We start from the raw sequence: 15,212 nt of genomic DNA, 5'->3' as shown, positions 1-15,212 counted from the left end.
CGATATAAATTTTATCCATACTAACCAGATGAAAGCATGATGAGACATATAAGCTCCAAAAGTCTTGAAAGTTGATTTGCATACAGGGAATTGAATAAACTCTTTAATACATTTCATTTGAAGCAACTTCTGAGTTCAAACATAAATTATTTTCTCCCTTGCATGCATTTTCACCATTCAAATCAAGTCTTTTACTTGCAACAAACTCTCATCATAGCATGATACATCTACATTTTCATTATTCTACTTTGTAATGTTCTCATCTGATAAATGAACCTCTTTAGAAGAGAGAGTATTGTCCACCACTTCAGAATCCAACACCGGATTAATGTCAAGCTCGGATGAATCAGGATTCATAGCAGCAAATGGGTGACATTTCCTGTTAAGCTTTTCTGCTGAACAAGGATCAGGACAAGCACCTTCCTGAACCGGAGTTGGAATTTTGTTGCAATCCGGAACATCCAAGGGGTGACTGTTTACAGAATTGTCTTTCAATGAAACACCTTGACATTTCGGAGAAGGATTCAATTCATCAACAACAGGTGGAGCCATTGGTATTCCAGTTTTCAAGCCTGGTGCACTGTGACTAGTACTAGGAGTAGCACATCTATCTGAAACTGAATCATCAGATAACCTTTCCGCAGAACGAGATTTGGAAGAAGAAGTCCTGTCTACTGAACCTTGATCGTTCGGTTCTTCAGAAGCACCACTAAGTTCATCATTCATCTCATTGGCAGAACCTGAACTGGCATCATCACTTCCATTAAGATCTTGCATAGCTGACGAACCTGTCAGAGTACAAAATTTAAACTGAAGTATATAAGCAAAAGCAACCTGCTGACATTTAATCTAAAAAATAAATAAAGTAGCATAACACCTCCAGCGGTTGTATTGCCCTCATGTTTTCCTTGCTCCACTAATAGCTTCTGTAGCATATCTATACCAGGGAAAACCAGCATCTTCAATGACCTCATTTCATGCCTCAGTGATTCCTCGAGATGTGTAAAGCCAAAATTTGTTGTCCACGTATGCATGAGTTCAGCAATTGCAGGAATAACCAGATTCTCAACCTTCAAAGAGCACAGAGCCTTCCAATAGAGGAGGAGCAAATAAGATAAGACATGTCAATTTCATGAAAAGATGCATACAGAAAGGCAAATTTCAAGGAGAAATTTTAAATACATATCAAATGCAAGCAAAATCAAAGATAATGATAGCTTGAAGGTTTACCGATTCAATGGCAGAAAAAAGCCGGCGGCACATCCCCTGGCGCCTATATATATAGCGAGTTCCAATGAATGGCATCTCTACTAACTTAGTCCCATGGAACCTAAGACAAGATACTCCCATTTATTCATAGTAAGAGAAGAACACAAAGTAGCATGGATGTTGATTAGAAAAGAATAATAATACTAGTAATAACAATAACGGCTTTCAGTCCTTTACTATCCTTTTCAGCTAGCTAAGTCAATAAAACTGAATTTGTAATCTTCAAGAAATTTGGGGACCAGAACAAGTGGCTACCCAATGTCACTCATGCTTCCTCGTTACAAGAATCAAGTAATATCACGGCATCTCATGAGAAGGGAGTGACAGATGAAGGCACATCCAAATTTATTAAGCTTTTCTCTGCCTTACCACTAATTAGGCAAATTTCTATCTCGTTATAACCAACAAATGTCAGGAACTAATACAAGGATAAGAAAGTGCCTGTAGCATGTGACAGATGCTAAAGCAAATTAAGCATACTAGTCATATGGAAAGGAGAAGCTCTCTCTTAAGCAAGTGAAGCATGGTTGACGAACATTTTGGATGCTCTCAAACTACAACACATTATTTTTCTTGTCCAGTGCAAGTTGTTATTTTCTTTTATTTTCCTTAATTTCCCAAACTTCCCCATGCTACATCAGGTAAGTGCATTTACTTCCCAAACATTAATTACTTTGTTTTATTTTCCTTAATTTCCTAAACTTCAATCCAATTACAACAGAAAAAACCATTTACTCCCCCAAGATATACTGTTACAGCATTTTTTTCTCTTCAAAGAAAACGGCAGTTTCGGTGAATTTCTAGTAAGGGTACAGAGAATCCCCCTAAAACAAATGACAAAGTCTGAGGCTTAGTACCTGAGAGATGCTACAGAAATGATATCATCTCCTCGCTCCAAAATAGCAGTGTAAAAGCCACAGTAACTCAAGCGACTGATGTTTGACCTGAAAGAGAAGAGAGCCGTATAAAAAACTGCCAAAGTATCTCGCAGAAAACAATAATATCAAGAAAGTGACAAGGAGTAAACTTTGAAATTTGAATTTAACAGTATTTCAAGAATCGAGAACAAGACTGAAGTTCATCGCAGAGTCACAGACCCTTTCTATAAGCAACTTGAAGTTTGTGAGTAACGCAAACCACATGAGTATTGAGTAACATCATGTTTATAAATTAACTAAACTCCTTTCTACATATACTTCATCAGATAACATTAAAAGGTGAAACAATAAAACAGAAGACAAAATCAAACAATGTAGTTTCATCCATAATGTTCTTACTGGTGCTTACCCACTATTGTATAAAACATTACGAATCATATTGATCCCACTCCTCCGATCAACAACAGGGGAAAAGCATTCGTCCATCACAGTCAGTGCAATAGCTAGCTTGGAATTGCATTCAACCCTATGGGCAATTCCCATATTAGCTGCCTCTGAGTCTTCATCTGTTCTATGAATAAGAGACCATGAAAAGCCTGCTTCTAGTTCATGCTTGAAACCAGTGTACTTCTTCAAGTGCTCAAAAAGCTGTAGAAGTATAAAGAATATCATTCAGAACCTACCTTTGGTACAGCAGTGCTACAAGAGTTCACTTCTGTTTTTCTTCTTTTGTCATTTTATATTTAACCAACACTAAAACAAAAATTCGAAGAAAAATAACTCTTAAAACGGTACTTATGCATTCTGATTTTCTGACAAAATATATGGAAAATGTAAGAGGTACCTCTTTGCACTCTTTCCCACAAAAAGAAGGGTCTGATGTATTGGAGTCATTACGAAGGACATCCAACTCCTTGGTGCAAGAGTCATGATCTATGCAATCGGAAATTAATAATTAGACAAAGTATAAGATTAAAAGAAAGAAACAAGGGCCAAAATAAAGAGCGCATACTGAAAGAGCAACAAATATAAACAAGAGAAAGTGATTACATTTTTTGTCACATGAGTTGCAAGTACGTAGAGCATACAGAGTTGCATCATCATTCTTAGAAGTTCCACTAGCAACCCCACAAAATTTACAGGTGCAATTTGGACAATGCCATTCACCAGGAGGAAGTATCTGCAACAAAACAAATGAGTACCCCACAAAGCAAAACCATCCTCCTAATAATAGATCAACTCTTTTGCTAAAATAAAGTACATGAACATAATACATTACTCTAAATAACACCATATTAAATAATACATTAGTCTAGATTTTTGTGTACGTGAACATGGACTCTACCTCAATGAGAAAAAAGATTAAAAAAGCATCTAAATATAAAAGAAATTAGTAATCACGAGTTAAATTATTGTTGCCAAGCATGACTTCTATTCATAAAAAATATTACAGGTATGTAACTCTTTCTCCGCCCTCCTCTTGAAAATGGGTGGGTGTGCCACTACATTGTCAGGAGACGCAAGTTTTGTCCCAGAATACTACTTTTCAGCATACCCGTAAAGACATTTAACAAAAGCATAATAACAATAATGGAGGGTTTTCTCCAGTCCCATTGAATCATAGCAACAAACCTATTAATAATAAGATCTTACTGTCCCTCTTCCATCACCCAAACAAAAAAACTATAGCATTTGAGAGGGAAACATAAATATAATATGCTTTTGTGCAGGAAGAGACAACACAGAACCGTATAGAGATAAATAACTTATACCATAAATATGCTGAGAACCATAACATGACATAAGGCTAGTAAAATATGTACATATACCTGTATATTCAAGCAGCTCTGATGAAATGTTGATGGACACCTATCGCAACAGATTAAATCCCCTCCATCTCCACATATGCCACAAGTATCATCATGTGGATCATCACCATTCATATCCACTGAATGGAAACCAATTTTTTCAGAAGTCTCTTGTCTGTTCCATGCATCTATCTGGCATTGTAGAAGAGATACTCCAGATTCCAAGTATATGTTTTGATATGGGTGGGACAACTTGCTTCCTGCATGAAGCTCAAACTTTGAAACTGTGAGGATCTTACTACAGCAGCCACAATGAATGCCATCTCTTGTGATCCATCCCTCCAACACTACCTTCTTCCGTCTACGGTACTGAACCTTTTGGCTTAACACAACTGTCCCACAATCAATCAACCAAGAAAGCACTGTCTGTTTGCCTGTATGTGGGACAAAACCATCAGATTCTGAATGTAATCCCTTGTTAGAATTACGAACTAACAGTGTGCATCTTCCATACTTTCCGCTCTTCCTTCCATGTATAAGATGAGGATCACGTCCTAAATATGAGTTTTCTTTTTCATCATTTGAGTGGTCGGTTGTGTTCTGGCTTTTACAGCTAGCATTGGCAGTGGTATTTGCAATCATCTTATTTTTCAATTGCTTACTTCCCTGCTTCATAAAGGAGCTTAACTTATCTTCGTTGCTATCACCATCCATGCCATTCTTATCATGCTTGTTGCTGGAACATCTTTTAATGCAAGGCTCTTTTCTACTGTCAATTTCATTATCATGTCTTTTCTTCTTATTATTCTTCTTTAATTCTATCTCCATTTTTTTCCTAGTTTTCCTTGTCAATTGACTAAGCACATCATCTGCTATAGGAGCAAAGGAAGAACTTTCTCCTTTGGGCTTGGCCTCAACAACGTTATCATTCAATTGCTTTTGAAATGCTTCATAGGCCTTGATGATAGACCAGTAGGCAGTACCTGCTTGATTAATGTAAACTGCATCAAGATAGTCTCTATTCCTTCGAGGCCGATAGTCTATGGTCCAACCTGCATTCAGCAACATCTCCCTAATTCGTTCTCGCAGTTTTTGTTTTTCTGTGCCACTACCACGCTTGATTTGTCCTTCTTTAATTCCTGAAGTCTGAAGCTTTTCATGCATAGGAGTCTGTTCATCTTCAGAGATTATCTTCTTAGACTTGCAATCTCCAGTAATGGTTTTTTTATTCTCAGATATTATCTTCTTCTCAGACTTGCAAACTTCAGTATTTTTTATTACTGGATTCAGTGATGTGTCACCATCATCTGAATCCCACTCATCACCCTTACTATCCTTGCTGGACAAAGATTTTCTTGATGCTATCTGTTTCCTCTCTGGCCTAATGTGCAAACCTGGTTCCTGAGTAAGTTTTGTTTCAATATATGACGAAGGGTGATTCAGAACATTCTTATTGGCAAATCCCTCAGACCTCAACTTTTGCATGCTTTCCACAGGTTTATGATGATCATGGTGTTCTGATGGCCCACCCATCTTCCTCTTATTAACCATTACCTTCAAAACACCATTTTTACCTTGAATCCTAATGAATTCACGTGAATTAAACTTCTCCTTCGACAAGGTTGGAGGAAGCGGAGTTCCATCCCTGTTCATCTTTGACCTGTTGTGATCAATGCTATCCCCCAGATACAAGTCACTTGGCCTGTCATAGTAGGAGTTCCGTATCTTATCAAGAAAGTCTCTGCTTGAACCTGTTCCAAAATCCCTAGCAACATGCATCGACCCCATAAACTTTCCCCCTCCAAACCCAACTCTGTTATCATCAACATGTCTCCTCCTCACTTTCCCTGAATCCGTAGCATCATACTCACTGAAATTACACACATCCAACTTACTGCGCTTCATTTCTCTCATGTCCAAACCATTCTCCGCAATCAGAGCTTCGCCATTACCCCTCTTCCTACCAAATTCACTCCCCGGTGCCATACCACGTTCAAATGGAGTCAAACCATTACAGACTCGAACAGTCTCAGAGCCTACCCTTTTATTACCATGAGGCATCAGTAACTCACCACTGGATCCGGAATCATTGAAAGGCATGCTGCGAGGCCTTTCATGGAACTTACGAGAAGTGGAAGATGAACCAATAGCAACAGCAGCAGTAGTAGTAGCAGCACCATCCACTCCATCATTCCCTTTCTTTCGAACAATTAAACAACCGGAGGCGTTCTTCTTCTTCACCAGAACCCCAGAAGGGCCACCTGATCTCGTTCCCATTTCCATCTCCCAAAACCAAAACAGAGAAAGTAAATGTACAAAATTTGACCCCGTCCGAGGCTATTTCTAAAATTTGAACCGGTGACTTCACATTATCAACCCTACAATTGCGTCAAGACAGACTCACCCTCTAACTAATTCCCCAAAAAAATCGTGTAGACATTGAGACCCAAGAGAAAATCAATGAAACCCTAAATCATGATCTACAGAAATCCCACAAGACAAGCCAGATCTGAATGAATAAACAATTGAAATGGCACAATTATATATATCCCCCAGAAAAAAAGCAAGATTGTAAAAGAATCTTACCTCAGAGGAAAATTGAGATGAGTCGGGGATTTCATTGTGTGGACGCAATTGCCAAAGGAGCGAGGAGAGAGAATGTGTATTAGGGATTTGCAGAATGCACTGCACTGCTCCTTTAATTATTAATTAATTCAATATTATTTTCTTTTGCGTTTCTTCTAATTCCATCAAATATGAATACCACTTACTTAGGATTTTAGTTTATCTATTCGGACGGTATAAACTTGTCAGAAAAAACACGTATGTATTGTATTATTATATTATTCACCGTTAATATTCAATTATTGTTGATTTTTCAGAAAAAATATTTTAAATTAATGTTTGATGATATGATGTATGTATATAAATCTTTACATTGACAGTCTGTAGATTTTATAGACTAAACTTATATACATTTAATATATATTATATTATTATCTATCTTTATTTTTTTTTTTAAAAATCAATAATAATAACGATTCATAATATAGGAATAGTATATTAAACTTATACATTGTTGATATATACATTCTTTTCTGTTGGTTATATCTTTCGTTACATCATTATTATACACGGACAATGTAAAGACTAAGACTTACATACAGTCAGTGTATCATCATTTAAATTACTTTTTTTATTTAAGAGTCAATGATGATAAAAATAAACGGTAGTTAATAAAGTAATTGTGTAAAAAACTTTTATGTTGTCGGTATATACATATTGGGCAAATGTAGGAGTTTATACAGTTTCCTTTTATGGAATCTTGGTGGTGTGTGGCATAAACAATGGTCTATGAAACTCAACCATCCAACTATTTAATTTCTTGATTCAGAATAATGTTATTGATATTGTGTTTCACATTGGAAATAGTAGAAATGAAGTTGGTTCATGTGTTTGGAATAGTTGGTGAGTCCAGTGAACATGAACTCTACAAAGTTGTGACCATTTGAGATCATAAAAGCAGACACATGCATAAAAGAAGAAGAAGTTAATGATCCCTTTCTGAATTGGTTGATCCATACCATCATGATGTCTCATTAATACCATTTGAAACATGTTAAACCAAAGCCTAAAGCATATATTATTCCCATAATTTAATATACAAATTACGAACATTATGCTTTCTTCTGAAGAGTAACACAGAAACACAAGAAAACGATAGTAAAAAAGGTACACATTATGCTTTCTTCTGAAGAGTAACCAAATCTAGTGTAGCACCATAGGTTCTATTCAGTGCCTCAGCACACCAACCATGTCCATCATCAACTGTTGGCATCCTCACTTCCATTACAGGAATTGCAGGTTGCCGAGATCCCGGCATAACAACACCAGCTAAAACTCTAAGCACATTTGCAGCATCTATGTCCATGCACACATTGATTTCTGGAACACCTTTTGGTGCTGTTGGTATTCCAGTTATCTTGAAATATCCCAACAACTGATTCTCTTCTACCTTCTTTCCCTCACCTTCATACACAAGGATCAATGCCTCAGTTTGATTATCATGAGTAGTTGTGAAAACAACATCCTTTCGCGCTGGCATTGTGGTATTCCTTGGAATTAAGGGGACCAAGTTGTTTCCATTGGCTCGAATTCCAATGGCAAGAGTTGTGGCTTGGATAGTTAACAAGTCCAAGTTCCCAAAGGGATCATTGATGCCCGAAGCCACAGCCCCTTCCACAGCTGCACCACAAACAGCAGCTTCCAAAGGATTTATACCTTTATAAGGTTCTTTCCCTTTAAATATGTTAGTAACAAGATTCTTTACCTTTGGGATGAAAGAACATCCACCTACAATTATCACATCACTTACATCTTCAACTTCTACCTTTGCATCTTGTAAACACTGTATGATAAGGCTTTCACACTTCTCAAACAAGTTTTTGTTTACTTCCTCAAACTCCTCGCGGTCGACAACTTTGCATATCTTCAAACCATCTCCCAAGTCAACATCAACCTGAACATTGGTCTCAGAGGAAAGCCGGTGAATTGCATCCTGCATTGCAACTCGAAGCAAGCCCATCGATTTGATTTCTTTGACGCCATGATTCTTAAATAGACTCTGAGAATCTGGTAAGAGATGACTCATCATATTCTGAAGCAAGTCCTCTCCACCAATTGTACATCCTGCCAAAGCCTTAATCTGAGAAACTCCTCCGGCTGTAGCAGTCACAGCAACATCACAATAACCAGCACCCATATTGAAAATGAGCGCGACTTTCTCACTTCCACTGTCCGTATTATCATGAGAAGCCTGCTGTTGATGCTGTCCATATAACAAAGCCACAGCTGTTGGTTCAGGCATCAGCCTGAGGACATGAAGGCCAGCCATCGCACAAGCGCGCTCTACCCTAGTTAGCTGAAACCGACTAAATGAAACTGGAACTGTAAGTACTACATTTCTTATCGGCCGTTTCAACTGAGCTTCAGCCATTGCCCTTAATTCCACAAGGAATATCGCCAGCACTTCCTCAGGAGTGGTGGATCTCCACACATTGTTCACCAATGCAGCAATGAATGGGCGAACGCCAATGTCCAAGGTCTGCACCAGAAATGGAAGATTTTTACTTGCATGGACCACTGGGTCAGTATCAACTCTGCCAATCAAGCGTTTCATGTTGAAGATTGTGGCTCCGGACAACAAATCATGCTCATGCAAGAGTTGACTGCTAACTCCACCAGAAGGGATGTCCTCTTTGAAGGTTACATATGATCTCATAATCTTCTGGTTTCTCGTGTTCTTCAAAAGCTCCACTTGGGAACCATTCCACACAGCAACACTGCATTGTGATGTGCCAATATCAATTCCAATTGCAATTTCAGGAAAAGTAGATGACTTTTCCTCTCCTGTGGTTTCACTGTCTGAAGCCACGGTATATGCCGGTTCAGCCATTCTGCATTTAAGAAAGAAAAGTTAAGAATTCCATATCAATCTTTATGGCATAAAATACACCAATACCATAGAACTAAATTGAAAACATTAGAGATCACTAGATCTTAAAGATAAGTAATTCATCATATTTCAGAACAATTAAAAACTGAAGTTCAGTCTTCCAGATGACATACTATTGAAAACCACAAAAACACATTCCACAATAGCCCTTTTACAATAAATAAATAACTAAATAATAAAACCTAGTTGAAAAAAGTGAGAATTGAGTAAAAGGCATATGCCATAACATAATGCAAAAATTGAAGCAAGTTTAATGACATTTATCTTTCAAATTTCAAAGTTGCAGATGAATTCTCTATTTATTTATTTATTTTTGTGTAAATACATTCCTGAATTCCAATAAAATGCAGAAAAGAGTGAAACTTGATATTATATAGATATAAATAAAAGTAAAAACATGGGGCATGGGCATAAGGGTAAGGATGAGAAACCTGGGTAATGTGGAAGAGAGAGAGAGAGAGAGAGAGATTATAACAGAGAAAGTGGAAGAGAGAGAGAGAGAGAGATATTGAGATGACAAAGATAAAGTGAAGTCATACCGAGGTGGTCGTGTTCTAGAGCCTCCCAGAAAACACTTTCACTTCGCTCGATTCTTCTCTTTCATTTTTAATTTTATATTAAACTCATCAAATTAATTATGTAAATACTATGTTGCAAAATATATCAAACTATTAATTATGTAATAATAATCAGTATTAACTATTAATAGTAAGTTATATATTAATAATTAATCATTTTTATATAATATTGATGAATGGATCTATGAATGAATTTAAAGTAAATTTGTATATGGGCTACCAGAAGAGTCCAGGCTCTAATAAAAAATAATAAATCGCCATAGGACTGGGATTTGCGTAATTTGTATTCTAACCTTCATCTTCTAAATATTAAAATATGCTAATAGTAATTAGAGATAGGATCAAATGAGAAAAAGATATTACTCCCATTCAAATTTAGACACGATAACCCATAATCATAATGCATACCATTCAATTCAATAAGTCTAATGACCATATAATTATCTTGTTCTTTTCTTATACTTCAATTAACATCAATTGGTGCTATGTCTCAACCTATGTTATTGCCTTGTATTATTGCATTACTCTTATGTTCATGCCTTAATGCCTTAAATGCACACAATTCTTCCCTAGCCATACATTTAAACTCTACCATAATTGCTGGATCAAACTCTACTTGGAAATCTCCTTCAGGTCATTTTGAATTTGGATTCTATCCACTTTCCTCTACTCTCTTTCTTGTAGGAATATGGTTTGGAAAAATCAGAGAGAGAACACTTGTATGGTACCAAAGTCCTGCTTTGGAAACAAATTCCTTAATCCAACTCACCTTAGAAGGACACCTTGTGGTAACATATCCAAATGGAACTGTTGCTCATAACATACACAATGGAGACAGTGCAACTTCTGCATACATGCAAGATAATGCCAACTTTGTTATCAAAGACTCAAACTTAAGACTTGTGTGGGAGAGTTTTAGTTCTCCAACTAATACTATCTTACCAGGCCAAACCTTGAAACCTGGTCAAATTCTATATTCTAAGGGGAATAGACCTTCAAACTACTCAATAGGGAATTTTTTGTTGGAACCGCAAAATGATGGGAATTTGGTGCTCAGAGCATATCAATGGTCATCTCCTGCATATTGGTAACTTCTACACCACCTTTTGAGTCCTCATTTTTATAGATCAATTTCCAACTTTTATTTACATTAATTAATTTTGTTACCAAAATGAGGAATGATATATATTATTCTTCTAATCATTATATCTACTAGAAAGTGACATATGTTATTTGTAAACCAACAATTAATAAACAAAGTCATACTCAGCAAACCTCCATCACTTAGGTTTGTGTTAAACCTTATTTATATGCATCTAGATATAAATGAAAAGTACTTTTGATGTAAGATTGAGATTAGTTGCTATTTTCCCAATATTAGGAGCCAATATATCATCATGTGTTAGTTATGTTACCATTTCATATATCATTTGCCTATGAATAGGGTCAATCAACCCTTTATACCTTTGATATAAACTCATGTTGAGGCTTGTTTCTCTGTTTTCAAAGGTACGTTTCAACAATAGCATCCCAAGATGTGAGTTTGGTGTATAATGCTACTAGTGCTTTATTGTATCTTGTTAGTGGCACTACCAACATTTATCCTCTAACTAACAGCACTCCAACCCCAGTAGAGGACTACTATCACAGGGCAACAATAGATGAAAATGGAAATTTTCAGCAATTTACATATCATAAGAGAAATGGCACCAAGTGGACCAGGGTTTGGAGAGCCATAGATGATCCCTGCAGAGTTGAAGCTGTTTGTGGCGTGTTCGGCTTGTGCACTTCACCAGACAACAACCAAGTCAAGTGTGACTGCATTCCAGGTAAGAGAAGCAATCAACTTAGTCCTCTGAAGATTATAATGTCAGTAGTTAGGTCCTTAAAAGATGTAAAACTGTTAGCTTAAAAGACTTAATTGGTGACCTTAGTTCTTATAAGGACCACCCTGGGAAGTTTTAAATCTTCGAAAGATTTAACCGGTGACAAGCAACAATTAAGCACCTAATCAGCGACACCATTATATTTGAAGGACTAAATTGATGGTTTACTCTTCCAGGTTATATCCCATTCGATCAACAAGACGTGTCTAAAGGGTGTCATCCAGAAACTGTAATTAACTATTGTGCAGGACCTTCTGTGATGAACTTCAAGCTTCAGGTGATTGATGACACTGATCTCCAATTTTATCCAGATTTTTCTAGGATAAACAATGTTGATTTGGAGGGTTGTAAGAAATCTGTAATGGATGATTGTAATATCATTGCTGCTACTTTTAATGCTTCAACTTCAACATGTGCCAAGAAGAGACTGCCACTTCTGAATGCAAGGAAAAGTTCATCTTCAAAGGGACAAAAGGCACTCGTTAAAGTTCCTAACAGTGTTGAATCTAGATCTAGAACATTAGAAGATTCTAAGAAAAAGCATTTTAATGTGAGACTTTTCTTGAAGGTTATGGTTGCAGTTAGTGCCACTCTTGCCTGCCTCTGTGGAGCCCTTGCCATTTACTATCATCCTTTTGGTCAAAGACTAATTAGAAGAAAAAGGACTCTGAATGCAAGTGGAATTGGAATCAACTTCAGGCAATTCACTTTCCAAGAGCTGCATGAAGCAACAAATGGATTCAGTAAGATTCTTGGAAAGGGATCTTCAGGCAAAGTCTACCATGGAACTTTAGTAATAGATAATGCAGAACTTGGTATTGCAGTGAAGAAGCTGGAAAAGAAAATTGAGAAAAGCGAAAGAGAATTCATGACTGAGCTCAAAATTATCGGTCGTACGCATCACAAAAATTTGGTGAGACTTTTAGGCTTTTGCCATGAGAATAACCATAGACTTCTTGTCTATGAGTTCATGCCAAATGGGGCATTGTCAAGTTTATTATTTGCACAAGGACAAAGACCTCCATGGAGTCAAAGAATTGATATGGCGCTTGGAATTGCGAGAGGCTTACTATACTTGCATGAAGAGTGTGAAAACCAGATCATACATTGTGACATCAAGCCACAAAATGTGTTACTTGATGCCAATCACATAGCAAAGATTGCAGATTTTGGACTCTCAAAGCTGTTGAATAAGGATGAAACTAAAACAAGCACAAACTTCAGAGGGACAATAGGGTATATAGCACCTGAATGGCTAAGAAGTGCACCAATAACTTCAAAGGTTGACATATTCAGCTTTGGGGTTATGTTACTAGAGATTACTTGCTGCAGAAGGCACATCGAGACGAGTCATGATGATGAAAAAGGAAGTGAAGATGAAGATTTAGTTCTATCAAATTGGGTTTTAAGGTGTATGGTGGCTAGGAAACTAGAGCTAGTGGTGGAGCATGACTCTGAAGCACTCAATGATTTCAAGAGGTTTGAAGAAATGGTATTGGTTGGGTTGTGGTGTGTTCATCCAGACCAAGCTCTTAGACCTTCAATGAAGCATGTCATGCAAATGCTAGAGGGAACTGTGGAAGTTGGGATTCCACCTTTGCTTTATAATCAGATGATAGAAAATCAGAGCTTATAGTTTGTCAAAGCTGAGTTGTACATAATTACTCTCCCTCCTATTTATATGTCCCACTCCCTTAAGAAAAATAATAATCATGTTGAATTGGCAATGCTTAAGCAAATCAACTTTATTGTGTTTTTTCTTCTTCAAATTGTCATTTACCTCTCCATAATTATTATTTTCTTTTTATAACTTACATAAATCAAGAGAATCACTGTTGCCAAATTCTAACACACATTTCAGCTAAAATCAATCAACAACTTTAAACTTTGAAATGAAGTAATATTTTCCTCAACTAAGAAAACAACCAGCAACCCTCTTTTCATTTGATTTTTAGTACTCCAATTTATGTTGATAATGCAATAAAATCATCTCTACCAAATAAATAGACGATTTATTAAACTAGAACAAGCTAATGAAAGCTGATTTACACATTTGGTAGATATTCCAATATATGTTTTTGACAGAAATAATCATAAAAAGGAAGAGTAGAAACATAGGTAAAAGAGTTTGCAGAGAAATGTGATGATAAGTACATGATGAATATATAAGAAAGCCAAGTAAGCATGAGTGAGATCACACATCATAGGGTTGCTTACCAGTGAACTTGACCTCAATTGGGCTCACATTCTTCCCTATAGACCTAAAGTTCTGACCAACCCCTTGGCGACCAGGGTTGACCTTCTCAGGGTACACACCATCCTTAGGATGCAAATATTGGACCTCACCATTAGGGAACACCCTATAGAACTGGTACTTGATCTTATACTTGGACCTTAGCCTAGTCCCTAGAGCTAAACATTGTTCTTTCCTAGCTAGTTTGAGAAGGTTAGGTCCTTCCCTCATGATGGCTGCACCACCAGTGGGCATCTCAAAGATCTGTTCTTTTGGTGAGTCCCATGTGATCACATAGAATTCCTCCACTTGGGCCTTCCTCAATAACCCTCCAGTGCTTCCTCCAAATATCGGACTTGGAGTGTTTGGATCCAATTCAGGTGGGGTGAATCCCACTGGTGCCTCTTCCTTCTGTTCCAAAACATAGTAGACAAGAGAGAACAAAACTAAAGTGTGAGAATGTGAGAATGTTTCAACTGCTAAAAGTAGTAAGAGATAATAATAATAATAATTACCTTTGGTGTTGGTGCTTCAATTTTGCCATCAGCAGTAGCTGCAGTTCTTACTGTTGATCTTGTTGTGAAGTTGAGGGGCTTGGGGCCGGTGAAGGACAGTGTGGATGGTTGTTGTTGTCTCCATGGTACACAGGGTTTGGAGGTTCCAGAGAGAGGTGGAGTGAAGATAGAAGCTTGAGTTGCCATGGCCATGATGATAATGATGATGTGGGAGAATAGTTGAGAGATATCACTAATAATAATAATAAGTGGAAGAAAGAAGCTATATGGGTAAGTGTCAAGTTTGTAAGAGATTTTGGATGAGGTGATAGTCTATTTAGACCAATTAGAATGCATTATTTTGATTCCTTATCTCACCAAAAACCTACTAAACTATTATTCATTTTGCATGCGATAATTCCATGTCATTTTTAATATCTCAAGGCACGTGATACTAGCAAGGAACCCTACTCCTACTACAACATTTCATATATATATATATACTCTTTCTTATTGTTACTACTTTGCTCCCTCATGCTTTCATATTCATG

At 37.0% G+C, this 15,212-nt stretch overlaps 4 protein-coding genes across 6 annotated transcripts; 1 reads left to right on the top strand and 3 right to left on the bottom strand.

The window, feature by feature from the left end:
- Positions 64-6,634, bottom strand: LOC109330971. Its single transcript, XM_019565233.1, has 8 exons — positions 3,977-6,634; positions 3,198-3,327; positions 2,992-3,080; positions 2,557-2,795; positions 2,127-2,213; positions 1,231-1,330; positions 878-1,088; positions 64-788 (listed from the first exon to the last, which is right to left on the bottom strand). Exons 1-8 carry the CDS (start codon positions 6,236-6,238, stop codon positions 244-246), a joined length of 3,663 nt encoding a protein of 1,220 aa, XP_019420778.1. The 5' UTR covers positions 6,239-6,634; the 3' UTR covers positions 64-243.
- LOC109330974 (heat shock 70 kDa protein 8) lies at positions 7,515-10,084 on the bottom strand. Of its 2 annotated transcripts, none has more exons than XM_019565237.1 (2): positions 10,010-10,084; positions 7,515-9,411 (listed from the first exon to the last, which is right to left on the bottom strand). In XM_019565237.1, exon 2 carries the CDS (start codon positions 9,408-9,410, stop codon positions 7,695-7,697), a length of 1,716 nt encoding a protein of 571 aa, XP_019420782.1. In that variant the 5' UTR covers position 9,411; positions 10,010-10,084; the 3' UTR covers positions 7,515-7,694. The 2 variants fall into 2 exon arrangements, with proteins under 2 accessions (XP_019420782.1, XP_019420783.1); XM_019565238.1 differs by lacking the exon at positions 10,010-10,084 and adding an exon at positions 9,902-9,926.
- On the top strand, positions 10,490-13,699 carry LOC109330973 (G-type lectin S-receptor-like serine/threonine-protein kinase LECRK1). Its single transcript, XM_019565236.1, has 3 exons — positions 10,490-11,135; positions 11,558-11,877; positions 12,111-13,699. The coding sequence occupies exons 1-3, from the start codon at positions 10,534-10,536 to the stop codon at positions 13,568-13,570; spliced, it is 2,382 nt and encodes a 793-aa protein (XP_019420781.1). The 5' UTR covers positions 10,490-10,533; the 3' UTR covers positions 13,571-13,699.
- On the bottom strand, positions 13,939-15,023 carry LOC109330981 (photosystem I reaction center subunit II, chloroplastic-like). 2 transcript variants are annotated; one of them, XM_019565255.1, is made up of 2 exons: positions 14,683-14,941; positions 13,939-14,578 (listed from the first exon to the last, which is right to left on the bottom strand). In XM_019565255.1, the coding sequence occupies exons 1-2, from the start codon at positions 14,872-14,874 to the stop codon at positions 14,129-14,131; spliced, it is 642 nt and encodes a 213-aa protein (XP_019420800.1). In that variant the 5' UTR covers positions 14,875-14,941; the 3' UTR covers positions 13,939-14,128. The 2 variants fall into 2 exon arrangements, with proteins under 2 accessions (XP_019420800.1, XP_019420801.1); XM_019565256.1 differs by having other exon boundaries at positions 13,962-14,575; positions 14,683-15,023.

The sequence above is a fragment of the Lupinus angustifolius genome, chromosome LG17 (genome assembly GCF_001865875.1).
Source record: "Lupinus angustifolius cultivar Tanjil chromosome LG17, LupAngTanjil_v1.0, whole genome shotgun sequence".
In the NCBI taxonomy this organism is placed as follows: domain Eukaryota; kingdom Viridiplantae; phylum Streptophyta; class Magnoliopsida; order Fabales; family Fabaceae; genus Lupinus; species Lupinus angustifolius.
Note: the sequence above shows the minus strand (reverse complement) of the source record. Positions and strands in the feature narration are given on the sequence as shown.

What these genes read in the sequence shown, in the direction of transcription:
- LOC109330974 (XM_019565237.1), bottom strand. Translation starts at nt 9,410, where the DNA reads ATGGCTGAACCGGCATATACCGTGGCTTCAGACAGTGAAACCACAGGA.
- LOC109330973 (XM_019565236.1), top strand. Translation starts at nt 10,534, where the DNA reads ATGTCTCAACCTATGTTATTGCCTTGTATTATTGCATTACTCTTATGT. An exon ending in TGGTCATCTCCTGCATATTG is followed by an intron (nt 11,136 to 11,557) that starts GTAACTTCTACA and finishes CTGTTTTCAAAG; the next exon opens with GTACGTTTCAACAATAGCAT. An exon ending in CAAGTGTGACTGCATTCCAG is followed by an intron (nt 11,878 to 12,110) that starts GTAAGAGAAGCA and finishes TTACTCTTCCAG; the next exon opens with GTTATATCCCATTCGATCAA.
- LOC109330971 (XM_019565233.1), bottom strand. Translation starts at nt 6,238, where the DNA reads ATGGAAATGGGAACGAGATCAGGTGGCCCTTCTGGGGTTCTGGTGAAG. An exon ending in AGAGCTGCTTGAATATACAG is followed by an intron (nt 3,328 to 3,976) that starts GTATATGTACAT and finishes GTTTTGTTGCAG; the next exon opens with ATACTTCCTCCTGGTGAATG. An exon ending in GGGCAATACAACCGCTGGAG is followed by an intron (nt 789 to 877) that starts GTGTTATGCTAC and finishes GTACTCTGACAG; the next exon opens with GTTCGTCAGCTATGCAAGAT.
- LOC109330981 (XM_019565255.1), bottom strand. Translation starts at nt 14,874, where the DNA reads ATGGCCATGGCAACTCAAGCTTCTATCTTCACTCCACCTCTCTCTGGA. An exon ending in TTGAAGCACCAACACCAAAG is followed by an intron (nt 14,579 to 14,682) that starts GTAATTATTATT and finishes GTTTTGGAACAG; the next exon opens with AAGGAAGAGGCACCAGTGGG.